At 42.5% G+C, this 20,783-nt stretch overlaps 1 protein-coding gene across 1 annotated transcript in view; it reads right to left on the bottom strand.

Moving 5' to 3' along the window:
• Positions 1-1,564: 1,564 nt before the first annotated feature.
• The window catches only part of SPTB (spectrin beta, erythrocytic), a 110,495-nt gene continuing 91,276 nt past the window's right edge, over positions 1,565-20,783 (bottom strand). The window contains exons 32-35 of the mRNA XM_056852031.1: positions 9,377-9,639; positions 4,183-4,356; positions 3,753-3,795; positions 1,565-1,969 (exon numbers count right to left, since the gene is read on the bottom strand). Coding sequence (XP_056708009.1) covers positions 1,802-1,969; positions 3,753-3,795; positions 4,183-4,356; positions 9,377-9,639 — 648 coding nt within the window. The 3' untranslated portion in view covers positions 1,565-1,801. The remainder of the gene's footprint in view (positions 1,970-3,752; positions 3,796-4,182; positions 4,357-9,376; positions 9,640-20,783) is intronic.

Here is a 20,783-nt window from a genome sequence, read left to right as displayed (position 1 = left end):
CTCCCTCAGTATCCCAAGGGTATCTCTTTTGCCAAGAGATGGTTTAATGCTTCCTGTAGAAGGAGAAGCTAAACTGGTCTGTGCATGGTGTTTACAAAGTGTGCTCACTCTCACTCTTGGATAATTGGGAAGCCCGTGGGATAAGGCACTTTCAATATGGTGTATGACATCCACACAAAAATATGACTGATTTTTTACAAATGACATGAGCCCTAGTGGTGGGGTGATCAAAGGCTACCGAACAATGGAAGTCTGATATCATAAGATATCATAAGCAGCCAACCTCTCAAAGTAGCCAGTGTGAGAGAAGATAATCTGCAGGCTCCTCTTAATGTTATCAGCTATTAATTCCGCTCCTCAATAATATGTTCTAGTTGCTGTACCACTGTTTGATTTTTGGACTAAATTCCTACCTTCGATAAGGGGCTTGCATAAATTCAGGGTAGGAAGTGCCTGCATATATTTTAAATAGCCATTCACACACATCACAGGCAGAGAGGTCTTTGCAAGAGGGAGCAGATGGAATTAGCACTGTGCATTTATAGTGACTGAAAAAGCCACACTCCCAAAAAAGTGCAAGCAGTGCAGTGAATTACCAAAAGCCATGCTCAGGCACAACAGATTCTCAAAGGGAAAACACAGGAGGCATTTGCTTCTGGAAAGCTGAGCCAGCACAGAATAGCTGTTTTCAGAAGGCTCAAGAGACGGCACTGTACCCAGATTCAGGCCTGTCCTAAAGAAAACCCCTGCATAAATAACAAGATTAAGAAAACCTTATTACATAACAGGGGACATAGTCTGGCAAAAAGTAGTTGTAGCTAAGTCCTATTGAAACCAACTGAGCTTCAGTTAGTCCCACACATTGTTCCATTGTTTTCAGGGGGACTTTATTTGCAGCTAACGGTTGCTGGAGGGTGTTTATATATCAGGTGAGCATCTTTCTGTTCCACACATGCATTTCAAACAAGCCTCCATTCTAACCAATTCAGTGCACAAGTTTGAATGTGGGCGATGCGCTCTTTTGGATGTAAAACATCCATTATGATCAGGGTTGTTGTTGTTTTCCACCATCAATGGAAGGCAGAGTGTACCTTTTTCTTGAGAGAGTTCTGTGCTTTGTGACATGGGTATGTCACAACTCTCTATAGAGAGGAGCATCTGCCCGGCTAAAAACTGGCTTCTAGTTTCAGTATAAGTGTTGCCAGAAACCAGCTGAGGGCATACTGTCCATGTTCATCTAAAGAGGACCATTTGTTGATGCCTTGGAGAAATTCTGAGTGACAGTTCTCTTTCAAAAGAAGACAGGGCGGCTTTTGGTTTTCGACAAAGGTTTGTGACAAATTTTCAAGTAGGAAGAGAAATTGCTTCAAAACCACACAATGAGTTCCCATGGTTCTTGTTGAATCCCTTTTGGGCTGGCTGTGTTCCTGCTTCCCTTCTTTCCTCTGCAACAAGTCTCTTGTGACGCATGTGGCATCTTTCTACTGAAGCCATTCTTTTCCAGATGCTGGGTCTACAAAGCTTCGCAGACGGGGAGACTCAGGATCCATGTCTCAAAGTCTCTGCTTTGGAAAATATTGGGTGCCTTGGAGCAAGGACCTTGTCTTATTATCTGAAAGACTGGCTTGATGCTTTTTGTGGAGCATGGGGTGTGTGATGGGAAATGACAAGGAGGGCTGTGTTGGAGGGATGAGAACCATGTTGATTGGAGCCAGAAGTGCCCAGGGAGATTCACACGTGCACTTTTTCATTATGCATATTTAGAGCATAGGCATCTGACAGGAGCAAGCCATCTGTTTGGCTATTTCTTTTTGGGAAAGAAGCTGAATCTTTTCTCCTTGTCTTTCTTGGTCAGGTTCACATCCACAGTAGTGATGGAAGACAGAGGCAGGCTTTGGGCCTTGGTTTTAATGCTTTGGGATTCAATTATTGCTGTGCTGAAGCCCTGAAGCCAGGTGTGCATCTCATCCTGTTAGAACAAGGCCCAAAAAAACCCGCATTTTAAATTTTAATTCCCAAACGAAAAGCAGAAATACTGTTCCAAAATCAATATCAGGTTTCAAAATAAGAAATAATGAATTTGTATTTGTTAGGCTTTACGTTTTTTAGTTTTTCAAAAATAAACCCTCCAATTTTGATTAAACAATATCGAGAGTTTGTAGTCAAAGAGGCAGGGGAAAGAGCAGCTGAAACTAAGGAAGACCCAGTCTTAAAGGTGAATATTTTATTCATTTTGAAGAAGTGAAGAACTTAACTGCTAAAATGATGACTGATTCAAATGCAAAGATTTAATCTGTTTATGGAAATGCAGGCAGGTAGATTGTATATGGCAGGGGTCCCCAACCATTTTGAGCCTGTGGACACCTTTGGAGTTTTGCGATGGGTGGAGAGTACCCCCCCCAAAAAGGCTGCTCAGGAGGTGGAGATAAACCTAAAATGGCTCCCATAGGAGGTGGAGCCAAATGGAATACCTCACACCTGGGAAGAAGGAGGGCCTGAATGGGGAATGGAACCACACTTTGACTAAGGAAAGCCCAGTTGTTGACCAGTCTTCTTGATCCTCCAGTGGAAACCCCTTTCCTTTGAATGAAAGGAGCCAATAACAAGCTCTGCCTTACAACTGCCCCACCCACTACCTGAAGAGTTTGGGGGGCACTAATGGTTTGTGCCATGACACCCATGATTGCCACAGAAAACCTTGGCATATGGAGGTGAGCCAACCTGTTTATAGTACCCTGGCCAAAGATGCTCATTATTTTCCCTTCTCTTTTATTTGATATTGTGGCTAACTATATATGCAGCAGAATCACGATATAACCTGGGTTGTACTTCTCCAGGCTGCAGGAGGATGTGCAAATGTTTCAGTGTTCCATCACACACAAACAAGCTTTCCTATTTGAAGAAATTTAGAAGTGTTCAATCGAGCCTTCTCCTGGGCATGATGATCTTATGCACATGGAACTTTCACACACAGCAACACAGAAACACACAAAATGCCCACCTGCCAATCTAAAGCAATGATACAGTCCAGGTAAAACTGGCAAGTTGGTTCTTTTGCATGCATAAACTGGGACTAAAGTTTCAGTGGCTTCTCAAAGTAGCATTTCTGCCCACAGTTGCCAATAGTTCCACGATTCATTGTCTTCCTAAATTAATGAAGACCCCAGAAAAATCAACAGAGATACAGAGATCTGCACTTTCCCCAAAGTTCTGGGACAGCTTATTACAGGGTCAACTTCTTTCTGGGGGGGAAAGAGTACCTGAGATTTTGTAATAGTATCTGAGTACTTGAGATTTTGTATTACAGATTATTAACACATATACAGTCTGAGTTGGTTAGAAGCAAGGATGCGCAAACAGGAAATAGTAATCCAAAAACCTATCAACCCTAACAAGTATCAACACTACTTTTTATAGCCCCCTGCCCCCAGTTGCTTCTTGCCAAATAGCTCCAAAACCTTTCTTCTGCTCTCTTAGACTAAACACTGTTGGTCTTTTTCTCTTCAGATGAAAGCCCAAATCTAATGCAGCCCCCACCCAGAATTTGGGTAAGATCTTTCCTAGCTGGCTTTGGCTGTTATTCACTGTCAATGACCTACCTGTGCCAAGGCTGCTCTGAATAGCAAAACACGGGCTAGAATAGTACCAATTATTTCACTGCTAAATCTAGTCTTCTTTAATCACATGCATGCCACTGATTTTTTTTTTCTTTAGCAGAAACAAATTGTCCCAGGGTGCATAACATTACTCACCTCATCTTTGCCGTGGAATAGCCATTCACTCCCGTTGCTGAGTCTATAAAACACAAGAAATTGGAGCTATCATATCTGCCAACCGTTTGGCAGTTAAACTTTAATGTGCCATCCTAGGCCAGAGGTGGGTGTATACTGGGATGTGTAAACACCTGCTCATTTCAAGAATCAAATAATTAACAGAGTTGGAAGATATCAAAAGACTATAGTGCATTCAGGGTGAAAGATGGTTTCTGGGAAGTCTCTACCCTATAGTCTTTTGATATCTTTTGAACAGTGCATTCACAAGGAACTCCACTTTTGCCCATGAAACGGGTATTTCTAATGATGAATTCAGAGATCCTATGCCTTGGGGCTGCCTGGGCCTTTGATTTTACAGGCTCCAGAAGTAAACGAAGAATGTTCTTGTTGACTGCCTGCTTGCCCTTACCTCAACTTGAAAACATGCTTTTTCTTCTTGTAATCAGCAGCTACTTCACAGAAGGCATTCTTCATCTGGAAAGGCTCCTCTCCGTGGTAGGGCACACCCAAGGCTAAGCCCTTGGCATCCTTATAAAAGGTCAGCTCACTGTTCCTGAGCACACAGTATAATGTATTCCAGGACCTAGCAGAAAAGCAAAAGGCATCTCTTACTATGGGGACTCTGCAGGCTGCACTCAATTGCAGGAATCTTCTAATGCTTTCATCTGATCAGAATAACAAAAAAGACAAATTAGTTGATTTCTAGTTGATTTCCCTGGATGAAGAGGTGAATTCATCCTGACCTATAGCTAGAATTCTGTGTAGGCAATTCCTATAAGGATCTTTGGAAATGCCAGTAAAAATACTAATGTTCTGGTGTTAAGAGAACACCATGCTATAAAAACTGCCCAAAGGTGTTAACATATTTCTGAACATGCCAAAAAAAGCCATCACTTTCCCCCACTTTGATTACATTTAATGAGAGATTTTAGCAAATACTGCAACTTACTAATTAATTTATTATTTAGGGGGTAAATGTTAAAAAGAAGGTATTTTTTATATTTGAAGACAAATGTTTGGTATTTATTTATTTATTTGTGAATGAATAATTGTTAAATGCCTGCCTTTCTCCCGAGCATCTCAGTAACCAAAGTGGGCCCAGTCTTAGGTGAAAAAGTAAAACAAAACAGAAAATCTAGAAACCATTTCCTGGTGGTGGTGGAAAGTGCTGTCAAGTCTCAGCTTGAAGTCTGGCAACTCCGTTGGGTTTTCAAGGCAAGAAACGTTTGGAGGTGGTTTGCCTGCATGTGGGCTGAAAGAGTTCTGAGACAACTGTGACTCGCAAAACGTCACCCAGCAGGCTTCATGTGGAAGAGTAGGAAATTGAATCCGGTTCTCCAGATTAGAGTCTGTTGCTCTTAATCACTAAACCATGGTGGCTGTCTAACCATTTCCTAGAAGAGTTTTTATTCAAGAGAGCAAGCTAGATGAATAATGTGCTCTAGAAAGCATGTAAGCCTGCTGAATTTATTTATTTATTTATTTAATTTATACCCTGCCTTTCTCTCCAATGGGGGCCCATAAGAACATTAAGACAAGCCATGCTGGATCAGACCAAGGCCCACCAAGTCCAGCAGTCTGTTCACACAGTGACCAACCAGGCGCCTCTAAGCCCATAAACTGGACAACTGCAGCATTATCCTGCCTGTGTTCCACAGCACCTATAATAGGCGTGCTCCTCTGATACTGGAGAGACTAGGTATGTATCATAACCAGAATCCATTTTGACAAGTAGCCATGGATTGCCCTCTCCTCCGTGAACATCTCCACTCCCCTCTTAAAGCCTTTCAAGTTGGCAGCCATCACCATATCCTGGGGCAGGGAGTTCCACAGTTTAACTATGCATTGTGTGAAGAAATATTTCCTTTTATCTGCTTTGAATCACACACACACCCAGCTTCAGCAGATGACCCCACATTCTAGTATTATGAGAGAGGAAGAAAAGCTTCTCCATGTCCACTCTCTCCATACCATGCAAGATTTTATAGACTTCTATTGTGTCTCCCCTTAACTGCTTTCTTTCCAAGCTAAACAATGTTTTAACTGCTCCTCATAGGGCAGTAGTCCCCTGATCCTCTAGGTTGCTCTTTTCTGCACCTTCTCAAGCTCTGCGGTATCCTTTTTAAGGTGTGGTGACCAGAACTGCACACAGTATTTCAAGTGTGGTCTCAGCATAAATTCTAATTGTGACCGCCAATGAGTTTGCCTTTTTCACAGCAGCCGCACATTGGGTTGACATCTTCAACGAGCTATCCACTACCACCTCAAGATCCCTTTCTTGGTCTGTCGCTGCCAGCACAGATCCCATCAGTGTATATGTGAAGCTAGGATTTTTTGCCCCAATATGCATGACTTTACATTTGCTCACATTGAATCTCATTTGCCATTTTAATGCCCATTCCTCCAGTTTGAAGAGATCCTTTTGGAGCTCTTCACAGTCCAATTTTGTGGCTTACATTGTTCACTTCTCCATTTTATCCTCTTGGCATAGGCCAAGAGTGTGTGCTTCTGAATCTAGTCTATAGATGAGCTTCCTGCTGAAGGGGTGTCTTTACCTCCCCTATGCTTTTTATATTTGTAAGTAAACCAAATATTACAAAACCACCATTAACCTCTACTGCTCCCTCATCCAAAGGAAAGTAAATCCCTATACAGTGATGCAGTTAGCTAATTTTAGACTCTGGGCTCATAGGGGCTCCCTTTTAGATGATAATATCCACTTCAAAAGTAAAGCTACAGCCTGGTTCCCCCACCCCACCCTTTGCTCAGCCTTGACAGCAACACTACCCTCTGAAGTTGCCTCTGGAACTTCTCATTGCTCAGAGAAATGGAGCACAAGCATTTAACAACAGTCATTTTTCCCACTGGTTCAGTAACACATGAAGCTGCATTATACTGACTCTTGATCCATCAAGGTCAGTACTGTTTACCCAGACTGGTAGTGGTTCTCCAGGGTCTTCCAGATTTTTCACATCATCTGCTACCCAGTCCTTTTGACTAGAGATGCTGAGGGTTGAATCTGGGGCCTTCTGCATGCTAAGCAGATGCTCCACCACTGAGCCACAGCCCCTTCCCACAACCTGGGGACACGATGGATAAACATCTCTATTGTGGGGAGGCACTTTTCTAGGCAGGGAAGTAAAAACCATTAGATCTGAAGAGAAAGTAAAAAACCATATCTGAGGAAAAATTCTACACTCATAGAAGAATACACTACTGTATTCCAAAAGATGAGCAGATGAAGGTTTGAAGGTTAACCCTCCGACCGCCCCCCACACATACATAACCTGAAGGAGCTACCCTTCATTCATGTGAGGGGAGATTTGAAATGGACAGAGATTTCCTCCTGAAGATTCAGTCCCTGGTGCCACATTCCATACTGTTCCCAAAGGTCCCCCACACCCTCAGAAAAAGCATTTTAGGTGGCACAAGGGACTACACCACAGGAACTAGATGGCTGGGAAAAATCTATTCTGGAAGCTCAATTCTGCTCACAATTCTTAGGATTAGGGTTGCCAGCTCTGGGTTGGGAAATACCTGGAGATTTTGGGGGTGGAGTCAGAGGAGGGCAAGGTTTGGGGAGGGGAAGGACTTCAATGTGGTATACTGCCATAGGGTCCACCTTCCAAAGCAGCCATTTTCTCCAGGTAACATAAGAAAGGTCCTGCTGGATCAGACCGAGGCCCATCAAGTCCAGCAGTCTGCTCACACAGTGGCCAACCAGGTGCCTCTAGGAAGCCACAAACAAGACGACTGCAGCAGCAGCATCCTGCCTGTGTTCCACAGCACCCAAGATAATAGGCATACTCCTCTGATCCTGGAGAGAATAGGTATGCATCATGACTAGTATCCATTTTAACTAGCAGCCATGAATACCCCTTTCCTCCATGAACATGTCCAGTACCTTCTTAAAGCCTTCCAAGTTGGCAGCCATCACCACATTTGGGGGCAGGGAGTTCCACAATTTAACTGCGTAGTGTGAAAAAATATTTTATCTGTTTTGAATCTCTCACCCTCCAGCTTCAGCAGATGACCCTGCGTTCTAGTATTATGGGATAAAGAGAAAAACTTCACCCTGTCCACTCTCTCCAAACCATGCTTAATTTTATAGACCTCTATCATGTCTCCCCTCAGCCGCCTTCTTTCCAAACTAAACAGCCCTAAGCTTTTTAACCGCTCCTCATAGGGCAGTTGCGTCCCCTAATCATTTTGGTTGCTCTTTTCTGCACCTTCCCAAGCTCTGTAATACCCTTTTTTAGGTGTGGTGACCAGAACTGTACACAGTATTCCAAGTGTGGTCTCACCATAGATTTGTACAATGGCAGTATGATATCAGCAGTTTTATTCTCAGTTCCTCGTCTAATTATGGCCAGCATGGAATTTGTCTTTTTTACAGCAGTCGCACACTGGGTTGACATCTTCATCGAGCTATCAACTACCACCCCAAGATCCCTTTCTTGGTCTGTCGCTGCCAGCACAGATCCCATCAGTGTATATGTGAAGTTGGGATTTTTTGCCCCAGTATGCATCACTTTACACTTGCTCACATTGAATCTCATTTGCCATTTTAATGCCCATTCTTCCAGTTTGTAGAGATCCTTTTGGAGCTCTTCACAGTCCAATTTTGTTTTAACCGCCCTAAATAATTTGGGGTCATCTGCAAACTTGGCTGCTTCGCTGTTCAATCCCAACTCCAGGTTATTGATGAACAGGTTGAAAAGCACCGGTCCCAACACAGATCCCTGAGGGACCCCACTGATCACATCCCTCCATTGGGAGAACTGACCATTGATTCCTACTCTCTGCTTCCTATTTTTCAGCCAGCTCTCAATTCATAAGAGGACTTGTCCAGTTAAGTAACGTTTAACTGGATTCTTCAACCCAGGTGAAGAAGGAAAATGTCTACTTGGCACAGGAAGAAATTGCAAAATATTATGCCTTAGAGGAAAGAAGGGTCAGGTTAGCCAAGTACACAGACGGATCCAATGACATGATGGATTGTGCCTTCTCCTCCAGCCTCAATACATTTATTAGTTGTTTCTGAGAGTTTACTGCTCTTTCCTCTGAAGATGTAGCACAGTGGTAATGACATTTTCCCTAAGTACGATTCAATAACACAAACGGTCAATAAATCCCATTGACTTGGATGCCTCTAGATGAGTGGGGGGGGGCATCCCTAGTCCTCTGAACATAAGGAAATGATCTTGGATATGGCGGGCCAAGCAGCTCTCACCTTGCTTGTTTGCAGCTCTGCTGGGCCATCACTAAGCTTCAATACCAACCTCACCACCTACACAAGCATAGTGAGAAAAAGTTCAACCACCATGTTCTTCAGGTATGGGTCTCACGGTTTAGGAGAACAGGGGTCTACTGCCCTACACAACCCCTCACCTGTCCTTTGGCAGTGCCAGAATTTCTAAGTATCTTCCAGTGATGCCACTGCAGCCGTTATTTGTATTGTCAAACACATAGGATTTGACTTGTTTCAGTTGTTTTTGTAGCAAATAGCTGTCTCTGGGGACTGAGCAACAGCAATTCTGTAGTGTCTATTTGGGGAATAAAAAAAAGCAATACCATCCCACTAGCCAGACAAACAACTCCACCTGTTGGAAGCCCTCTTGTTAGGTGCCTCTAGATCATGTTTCCTCCCGAGATAGCCCTCAAGTTGTACACTGTGAAATCTGTCCAGCTGTGCAGGAAGGGTTGCTGTCTCATCTATCTCGCTCACAGAGGTCTGGACCACTTTGAACAGCAAGTCCTTAGTAGAGGTTTCTTGATTGCCCACTCTGATCTCTGTCTCGGGCAGTTTTTCTTCAGGTAAATCTTCTGGAGCAGTTTCATAAGCTTGCTTCTCATTTTCTTGCACCTGCCATGAACAGGAGCAAGAGATGGTGTAACTGAAAGCAGAAGTAAGCCAAGCAAGATTCTGGGATTTGTAGATTCTGCCACATTCCACAGGAAGAATTGAAAGTAATTCTATACATTATGCAGAATTAGATGGTAGAATTGTAGACTGCACCACTGCAAGCGGAGAGCATACTTTTGAGTCCTCCCTGTGGACTTTCGATACACACACAAAACTGCCTTGTACTGTGTCAGACCATAGGACTATCAAGGTCAGCATTGTCTGCTCTGACTGGTAGTGTTTCTCCAGAGTCTTAGAAGTCTTTCATGTCACCTCCTTCCAGGTCCTTTTAACTGGAGATGCATGGGGCCTTCTGCATGCAACCACAGAGCCGTGGCCCCCCTCCAACTTCAGTAATATGAGAGCCTCAAGGCCACAGAGGAAGACCCACGCTGCTTTCCACATCAGCATCACTCCTACCAGAAACTGAGGCTATGCTGTTGTGGGAGAAGTTGCAATGGGAACTGTTTCCATGTGATCTTGGGTTCCTCATATGAGCAGTAAAGGAAGACGACATGCTATAGCAGCTCACACATTGTGCACACATTGTGCAGGTTTTCCTTCTAAAAAATGTAAAAACATAAGCCTGATCTTATATATACAGTAGAATTAGGGTTGCCAACTCTGGCTTTGGAAATTCCTGGAGATTTGAGGGTTATGCCTACAGAAGGCAGAGTTTGTGGAGGGGAGAGACCTCAGCAAGGATGTTCAGCCCACCATCCTGCAGGGAAACTAATCTCTGTAATCCAAAAGAACTCTTAATATCCACCTGGAAGTTGTTAATCCTAAAAGAACGAGGTGGTAGAATCAGACTCATAGCTGGGGCGGAGCCAGTGGCTGGACCATCCCGGAGCACTGATTTGGCCCATCTAAGAAATTCAGGCTTTTACATTTGTGATGTATAAAGAATAAGAGCTTGCTTTTAAAATAAGAAGCAGTCTGTTTTATCTTTTAAATTAGTGACAGATACAGGCTGCCCCTACTGATGGCCATGCTCCAAACTCAACCCACCTGACCTGGCCAGCTCTGCTTGCTCAAGACTCCTGCTAGAATTTGGGTAGATTTTTCAAAATCTGAATTTTCCTGAATTGATCCAGGAAAAAGCCCTCTTTATCTATAATGACTGTGAGTGTAGTAGGGTGCTTAAAAGGGACAGGGTGTAAGATAAGGAAGTTATAATTAAGATCTTCCTTAAATAAACCATAAGCAGATACAAACTTCTGTGCTTAAAATTAACTATTTTAATTAATCATACATTTCTGAAGCTAGCCATTCATAGATGCTGTGGACACTGGGGCATAATGACAGGGCTGAAGGGTTTCATTGGGTATGAGAAATCACTGGTTTTTCCTCTCATTCATTTGACGGCCCACCAGAAATACTGGATAGACCCATATAGTGAGGAAGGCTGGCTGCTACACCAACACCGCCTCCTAATCTAAGTAGAATGGACGACATCACTTCAAAATTCAGATAGATTATCATAATTCTAAATGCTCTATCACAATAGATACTGCTTTCAAACAGAATATCATAACAATAGGCAAAGAAGTGAGAGAGCCATTCTCTCTGCTGTACTAGTTTTCTGTTTGCAGAGACCATTTTTTAAAACATTGAGGCGGATTCAAAACCAGACCCCTTTACATTTTTAAGTGGTGCAGCCTGTTCTACCCCCCTCACTCCCATCTCATTCTCCAGCATGTGTAGCTGAATGTCTTGCAGAGTGAAACAGCTTCCACGGTGACTTCAATGCAGCTATAGAAGGAAACAATAATGAGAGTAAAACACTGCAACCAATGGCCCCTAAACAATGAGTCTAGCTTGGTTAATATGCTAGGTTTATTTTATCACTAAAGCACTTAAAATCTAATTGTGTACATGTAGTAATTTCAGTGACAACCCAAGCATAGGAAGCTCTTTTTTTATTTTAATTATAGCAGTCCAAAAGGTCAGGAAGAATATCTAGGCCCCACCCTTCTAGATTCTGTGCTGGTAGCAATGCCATCAGATCACAGCTGACTTATGGTGACCTTGTAGGGTTTTCAAGTCAAGAGGCGAACAGAGGCAGTTTGCCATCGACTGCCTTTGGGGTGCAGCCCTGTACTTCCTTGGTGTAGGTTCTCCTGTAACTTCCAGATAAATCAAAATAGAAGCACTGGATGTGATGTTTTCTTGCCTGCTGCAAGCAGTAGCAAATGAACTGGAAAGTGGCGGAGGGCGGGGGGAGATGCTGATTGTTATATCACATTTCTCTTTTACCCAATACAACCAGGCATGTGGGGTGGTAGAATATGTGTTGGCAGCACCTCCTATAATATATTCTTACATTGTTCACCTGGATTAATAATAATTTCCCCTCCTATGGGAATTATTTCACATGTGTATATATATTGTGGGGGTGGGGGTTCTGGCTAGGGCTGTCAGCAGAGTTCTCGGCACCCTCAATTCCCAGGATTATTTGGAGGAAGCCAGGACAATGACACTGGAATAAAACTGATATAAGTCCTGTGATGAAACAATACAGAGTCTCAGCGTGGCTGCTACTGAACAAACCTCCGGCATTACAAAATTAACATGATAGAATCACTTTGGCAATGTAAAGAAAGGAAGAAAGAAAAAGCCCATTGTCTTCAATGGATGCAGAAGAGAGTAACTACTTAGCATATAATACTATTACTTTTCCTGGAATCCACCTGGGTTAAATTTTATTTATTTAGAAAATGTTTGTCCTGCCTCTCCTGGGGAACCTGCCTGAGGTGGCTTATGAAATAACATAAAATGTAACATTCTAAGTTATAAATTAAAATCCAGCATAAAAAAAAAAACTTATCCAGAGAATACTTAAAATGATTTTAATTATTAACAGACTAAAAGCACACTATAAAATGATTTTAAAATGTATCTCCCTTAATTAAAAGCTTGAGTAAACAAAAGAAAATAAGTGCCAGGCAACCTCAAGGGGAAGGTCGTTCCAAATATGAGGTGCCACTTCTGGAAAAGCCCTGTCTCTGTTTGCCATTTGCCACCCACTGGAGGTGGGGGAACAGAGAGCAGGGCTTGTGAGGGAGATCTTAACTGGCTTGCTGGGCAAAATGGGAAGAGGCTGGCTTTCAAATACCTTGGCCCTAAGGCTTTAATGGTTAAAAACCAGCACTTTGAATTGTGCTTGGAAGCAAATGGGCTGCCAGTGCAGATCTTTCAGCACTAGGGTGATAAAATCTCTGTATCCTGCCTCTGACGGTAGCCCGGCTGTCACAATTTGGACCAACTGAATTTTCCAGACTGTTTTCAAAGGCAGCCCTAGGTAGAGTGCATTACAGTAACCTACCCTGAATGTAATCAGAGCTCGGATCACCATGGCCAAGGGTTAATTTATAAAGTCGTTTTTCTCCTGCGAAAACTGCACGCCACATGAAAATCAGGTTGTATGAAACTGCTATCACAAATCTATGATGGAGGCATCTTTAGCATACAAAAGCTGTATAAAGATGTGGTTGTGTGAATTTGCACTGGTTTGCAATCTTTGGCTGTGCTACCACTCTTAGTTATACATAAGTTCCACAGAGGTCAGTGGGATTTATAGTGCATAACTGATGTCAGGGTTTATTTGTCAACTACATTTTCTTTGTACTTGCAGCACTGGGCAAGAATGTACACAGTACACCTCTTAAATAAGAAATGGAGTGTGCATGAGATCAAGAGCCGGCACTGCTCCTGGGTGCTATGCAGAGATTGACACAACAAGGAGATGTGGATTGTGTAACTTGGCTACCTCAGAATGCAGTCAGTTTACAATCAACTAGTAGCACAGTACAGATTGTGAGGGCTCAGTCTATATTGGCATGCGCCTGCTGAGTTTAGTATCAGACTTTCAAGCCCCACAGGGTAATTGTTGGATTTATACTCTGTGCAAGCACAGATCTTGCAAGACGCTTGGTGCAGAAACCAGTTTTGGGAGGTCGGTCTCATCACATCCACTGCCAAGCAAGCACGCAGGTCTTCAGTAACACAGACACAGCTTTGATTGAGGAGGAGATACCTGGCCCTGACCTGGGTGGCCCAGGCTAGCCTGATCTCGTCAGATCTCAGAAGCTAAGCAGGGTCGTCCCTGGTTAGTATTTGGATGGGAGACCACCAAGGAAGTCCAGGGTTGCTGTGCAGAGGAAGGCACTGGCAAACCACCTCTGTTAGTCTCTTTCCGTGAAAACCCCAAAAGGGGTCGCCATAAGTTGGCTGCGACTTGATGGCACTTTACACACACAAACACCTGGCTTGAACACTCAAAACCAATGATATGGTGCCAATGGCTGACAAAGCCAATCAAAGCTTCCTGCTAGGGGACTGATCTAGTCCAACTGTTTTTGTCAAACAGGGAACATGCAATTTCCTAGATATCAGCATTTCATCATCTGCGAACTGGGTCTTGCAGAGTGACTAAAAATGCTGTGAACTTATTGAATAAGGTCATTTGGACGGATCATACGATTGTTGTGGGCGTTGGGGCACTCACTCTAAATAGCCCAGTTTGGCCCAAGCTCATCAGGGCTTGGGAGCCAAGCAGGGTCAGTACTTGGATGGGAAGCCACCAAGGAAGACTGGGGTTGCTACGCGGAGGAAGGCAATGGCAAAACCACCTCTGATTATCACTTGCCCAGAACATCCCAAAGTTGGGGTTGCAATGAGTCAGTTGCAACTCAATAGCACATTCTTCTTCCTTGATGACAAATGCAAAAGCTGTCTAGACTTAGGCTGCCTTTTGAGTTTGATAAAATTACCAGGCCAGTGTAAGAGGTTTACTGAAAAGTCTCTGGGGCTTAGGGGTGTGTATAGAACAGCAATAGGTAAGACCCAGTAAAGGAGATCCATGAGAGAAACAGGCTTCCAGTTGTGCTGCCAATGCTGATGCAGCCTGATATGCATCAACATTGCAAGATTCATCTGGGCCTCATTGAACTGAGTGGATGTAAGTTGTTACGCAAATGAGGGAAGTGACCTTCAGGAAGGCTGCTAAAATAGTGTACTTTATAATATGTTGTCCCCCCCTTTTTTTTTGCAACAACCTGGGGGAAACAAAGTGTCAAGAAAAAAAATTCACCTAAGACCAGCCTGTGAGACTACAGCTGTTTTAATCTGCATCTCCAAACTCCGGCAACACCTCCAAGCTCATCCTCTCTAGCAGGTATGGCACTAGTAGAATGAGATCATTAATTCTATTTGCAGTGTGCCTATTGACTAGGCTGCTACAACTCAATCAGATGTCTTGAAGGGGTGGGTAGTTGTGGGGCACCAGTCCTTGGTCTTGGAGCAGGTTCCGGAAATATCACCTCTTTGCCGATGCTTTGTGTGAACCATCTTGAATTTTGGCTTTTTGAAGTGGCATTCAGTGGTACACACTGGTTCCAAGGCAGACTGAACAGATATTCCACATTCCCCAGTAAACCTTTCACATTAAAGGAGTAAAAAGCTCAGTCTCCTGCTGAGTCCTAGATCAGCAAGCTGTTTTTGGGAACATGACCATTAACCTTTTACCAGAACATTTCTTGCTTTCTCACTGCTCTGAATGTAATCCCCAGCTGCATGTGTTCTATAACTATGTAACTGTGAAACATACTTAAGCCACACATATGGGGAAAACCATGTCAACATAATTGCTGAAAATAATGTATACTTGAAAATAATGTATACCCAGACCTGTAACAGCTGAGCTTCTAGCACAGTGTGGCATTAAAAATCCAAACATTATTATGTAAGAAAAGAATATGCCAAAGAAATGGCCAAGCAAAGTATAAGAATTGAAGTACAGCCTACTACAACAGACAAGTGGTCCATCTAGTCCAGCATCCTCTCTCACACAGTGGTCAACCAGTTGTCCCAGAAGGCCAAGCAAACAGCATACAGTCCAAGGCCCTGGGTTTTAGAGGTTTGTTGCCTCTGTATAAGGAGGTTCTCTTTAGTCATTATGGCCAGTAGCAGTTGATGGACCTCTCCTCCATGAATCTGTCTAACTCCCTTTTAAAGCCATCTGTGCTCGTGGCATACCCATTGGTAGTGAATTTCACAATTTAATTACTTGTCGAGTAAAGAAGTATTTATTTTTGTCTGTCTTGAACCTGCTTTCCAACAATTTCATCAGGTGCCCCTCAGATCGAATAGTATAGAACAGGGAGAATGGGCTCTGTCTATCCACTTCCTCTACCACATGCATAATTATATATATCTCTATCATGTCTCCCTTTAACAGTCTTTTTTCTAGACTGAAAATTTCCAGGCTCTCTAACCTTTCTTCATATGAAAAGTGCTCTAACCCCCAAATCATCCTGGTTTGCCCTCCTTTGTACTTTTTCCAGCTCTGCAATATCTTTTTGCATGTTCACATTAGCACTCTACCCCACACCTCCTAATAATTTTTCACCCTTCTTGTCCTTCACTTGGGCCCTGTTCTTTTGGACTATCATTGATAGGCTGTCTGAGATTTCCCAGCATAGTATTTCTCAGCGCTGTACAGAAATACCTCAAAAAGTCAAAGAACTGGGCTATAAAATATCCTGCTGTGCTTCCTTGGAGCTTCGTAATGACCAATGCAAAAGATGGAACATGCAGTCCACCATTCACACATATGCTGTAAAGCATAGGAAGGTGATCCCTACATGTTACCTGAATGGCCCCCAGTTACAGAAACAGAAGTTGGAAATCTTATATCTTCTTTAGCCTCAGGTAAAGCTCCCGAAGAGGACCTTATCCCAACAGATATGTACAAAGCTTTTCGTAGTTGGCGGGCCCCGATCTTAGCTGAACTGTTCACCCAGATATGTAATCTGGGAGTATTTCCCACTGGTTGGAAGACTACCATAGTAGTCCCCATCCACAAAAAAGGGGACAAGACTGATCCCAATAATTATCGCCCAATTAGTCTCCTAGATACAACATTAAAAATATATGGAAAATACCTGTTGCGAAAACTTGAGGTTTGGGTTATTGAGAACCAGATTTTATACCCTCACCAAATGGGCTTTAGGAGAGGTCAAGGCCTTTAGATAACTGCCAAATACTTCATCAATTAGCATAGGCATGAACGGCCCAATGGGGGCTTTATACGTGGCCTTCGTTGACTTAGTCAAAGCCTTTGATTCCATCGACAGAGAAAGATTACGGGGCAAACTGGCAAAGACCAAAATCCATAAAAGATTGTTGTTTCATCTTAAGGAGCTCCACTTGGATATATAAACAAAAATTAGGGTGGGCACTTCAGGTTCATTAACATTAACAAACAAAATTTCTACAGAGAAGGAAGTTAAGCAGGGGTGTATTCTTGCGCCCCTCCTCTTTAACCTGTATAACAATGACATCGTACCAAAGCTAACAGACCCTGCTTTTGTACCCCCATCTGTAGGCCAGCAAAAAAATCACAATTTTGTGTATGCAGACAACATGGCTCTACTATCTTTAACCAGAGTTGGTTTAAAAAGGCTCCTTAATAACCTGGGTGTGTATTGTAGTGAAGAAAAACTCATGATCTATTATTCCAAAACCAAGCTTGTGGTCTTGGGAAAAAACCTAAAAAATTTCCCTGGAGTATACAAGGACAACAGATTGAGCAATATAAACCCTTTAAATACCTGGGCATCACATTCAGTGAAACTCTGAACTGGAATGCCCACCTCTCAATCATTAAGTCCTCAGCCTTAAAGTCCATAGGAGCTATTATGAGATTTTATTACACCAGGGGTGGATTTCTTATAGACCCAGCTCTTAAGCTTTATATTAGTAAGATAATTCCTCACTTATTGTATGGCACTGAAATATGGGGGTGGAAAGAACAAATTTTATCCAACTTGGAAGTTACTCAGAATATGTTTAAGAGCCACATCTTGGCTTTACCAAAAGGAACACCACCAGCCCTTATGAGGGCAGAACTTGGCCTCCCCTCAATGAAAGCTTGAGCTCAGTTCATAATCCTGAAAACACTGAAAAAATATAACTTAAAAAACACTGATTCATTCAGTAAAAGCAGTTTTCACCTACTGCAAAATAGGGATATTGAGCGTAATATCATCTTGGTAATATCATCTCCCAATTCTCCATCCCAGATGATATGCTCCGGCCTTCAGGGAGCAATTCAGAACTACAAGGATTGATTTATAAAGAAGATGCCCATATGAAATTCGCCCCATGGTTTATACTGATAAAAAAGACCATTTCAGAGCCTCTTACCTGGCAGACATTACAACATACAGCCTCAGAGCAGCCCTTACATCGTTGCATTTCCAAACCATGCCCATGGAGCTCCTTGCAGGCCATTTAAAAAAAATACCTCTGGCTCAACACATTTGTTTATTTGAGGGTTCAGTGAAAGATCTCCCCCATTATATCCTGGCCTGTCCTTTATACACTGAGCAAGTTTCTGGCAAACATTCTTTCAGGGTCACCATTATCATCTGATGCTGATAGATTAATCTATTTGCTGTCAGATAAGGACCCATATATTTCCAAAAGAATGGCACTGTATGGCCTGGCAGCTAAGAAAATCAGGGCGAAGCAAACCATGAAAGCTGGATAGAGCTGAATGGGCGTATTTTAATTTTTAATTTTTGTATTCTTTTAATGATTCTGGTTTTGCATATTTTAACCTATACCGATTTAGATTGTAATGGTCTATGGCTTTATACAATAAACTTGACTTGATTTGCATAGGAAGGTTGAAATGCAGTTGTGAATCCATCTTCCTGCATGACCATCAATTCAGAAACACAGCACCAGTGCATTTAGAACTGGTGTTTTGTTTTTTCATAATGTGTCTTCCAACTGTGGGAGAAGGGCTGAAAAAATGGCATATGTGCCCCGGCATTGCTTTGTCTCCATAGAATCTCAACTCTGTGAACCATTCTATAGAAATATGCTTTCTCAGAAGCATTCAGTCTGCTATGGAGTATCTTGCTCATACACGTGGTCAACTTTTTGAAAGGCTTGCAGAGTGATGATCACAGTAAACAGGACCCAGAGGAGCAGCCAAGCCTCAAGGGACTTAAGAAAAATGACTTCCAAATTGCCTGTGAAACAAAATGCTTATGGATTGCAAAATACTACGAAACAATATCTTGGTTGCTGTGATTTACTACAAACCAAATGTAGTGCCTCCCATACAAACCCTACTGTCACTGTCAACTCTAACAGCCATCACCAGAATTAAAAAATAGAAACACACAGGCTGAGAAGAATCTATAAGCAGGTATGAAAAGGGACACATGGGTGTGTGTGTTTGGGTGTTTGTTTTTTGACACTCTTTATAAAACTACTCCAGGCCTCCAGGTCTTATGTTTAATAATAGAAATGCTTTTTTGGTAAGCTGCTTTGGTACTTTTTGTTAAAAGCTGAAAGGTGAGGTACAAATTTGTATAACAAATACATTTTTAAAAACAGTGACTCCATCAATGACTGCCAGAGGTTCCATGCTGTTGTCAGAACAAGTTGTCATCAAGTCTAAACAAACAGTTTAAGGGATCTCAGAATGGCTTGAAAAGGCTCTCTCTCAAAGCTTTACGGCAGAGATGAAGCTGCAGCTTCAACTACCCTGCACAAAGGCACACAAAGGCTCACAGTGCTGGGTGTTTAGAAAGGACCTTCCTCAAGAATGGCCACGGTCTGGGAGGCAAGACTGGCAGGAGGTTTGTGCCTTCTGAAGTTCAGAGCCATTCCAAAGACAGAGGCAAAAATGCATGAGAAGAAACACAAGGGCGTGACAGGCACAGAGTGAGAAAGGGGGTGTTTTGATGCCATATCCAGTAAAGATCTTACATGTGTAAAAAACAGGTGCCAGTTGAAAAAGAAGCCTGGATAATACGATACTGAGTTTGATCCTCGTTTGATTGCTCGATTAAAACAAAACCAAACCCCACTGTCTTTAAATAATGGGGGGTAACAGAACACAAAGGGGGTTTCCAGGATGTCATCAGAGAGAACAGTACCAGTGATCTAAGGTAAAAGAGAAAACTAGGATAACTATGAAGGAAGTCAGTAGTGAAAGAAAAAGAGACAGAAGGCAGAGAACTAAATACTGGCACAGAGAAGCATAAAGGCTTGCATAAGGCAACAGAATTTCCCCCAGAGTTTCCTGAAGTTTTTCAGAAGTGGCAGAAAAATCTGGCAGCAGAAAGTCCTGTCTGTAGATCATCTGATGAGTTCCATGTCTTGCGTTGGTAACAAAAGTGGTGCATATAACATCCTTTGGAAAGCAAGGCCTGATCATTGCACATGATTTTCCTGAAAAACAGAGATGACTTGGACTTCCCAGTGGAAATGTTTAGATGCTTGTAGAGAGAAATTTAAATGCTCAGATACACAATTTCCTTAGAATATATAATTTGGGTGGGTTGTGAGTGAATACATAAATATGCATGCATGTGCAAGACAGAGATTACCGTACCTAAATGATGCCTAAAACTTCATAGTAAGAAGAAACAAAGGCAATTATTTATTGTCTGCATTTTGCTGGCATCGCTTAGAGCAGCTTTGCCTATGTATTCTGGTTGTATTTTGTGTATATGTGGTGCTTCCTCATCATTCAGAGAAGCGCATGGGGAGTGGCACAATGTGAACCCAAGGCACATGTGCAAAACCTGCCTTAGACTTTTAAAAAGACGTTCCCTGTGGCGATGTCATGAAGGAATATCCCAACAATCCATTCATTCTGATTGTGTGAAAGCATCTGTAAGACACATAGCATTAACGAAACATATAAAGTAATGTTTTCTCCACAGAACTCAAAAGCTCCAGCTCTTTTAAGAAACATGGTACCCTCTGCCATGATAATCTTCCTCTTCCTGCACAAAAGTGTAAAATCAGCCTATTTTTCACCTAGGGAAACCAAATCAGCAGCAACTAAAAGTAATATACCCAGGACCACTTAGTAAATTGGTTGTAAAGAAGGGAAAACTCCAGGAATTCCATCATGTGATTTTTCTTCTTTCGCTACAAAAAACATTCTATATGTTTCTGTAGTTATAATCACTCCAATATTCTTTTCACTAGGTTTTTTCACTATACTTACACAGTAGCATGAAAGCATATTCTGGTTCATACACCTGGATTAATGAAGCCTGGATGTTATA

Source organism: Euleptes europaea, chromosome 6 (genome assembly GCF_029931775.1).
Source record: "Euleptes europaea isolate rEulEur1 chromosome 6, rEulEur1.hap1, whole genome shotgun sequence".
Taxonomy (NCBI): Eukaryota; Metazoa; Chordata; class Lepidosauria; order Squamata; family Sphaerodactylidae; genus Euleptes; species Euleptes europaea.
Note: the sequence above shows the minus strand (reverse complement) of the source record. Positions and strands in the feature narration are given on the sequence as shown.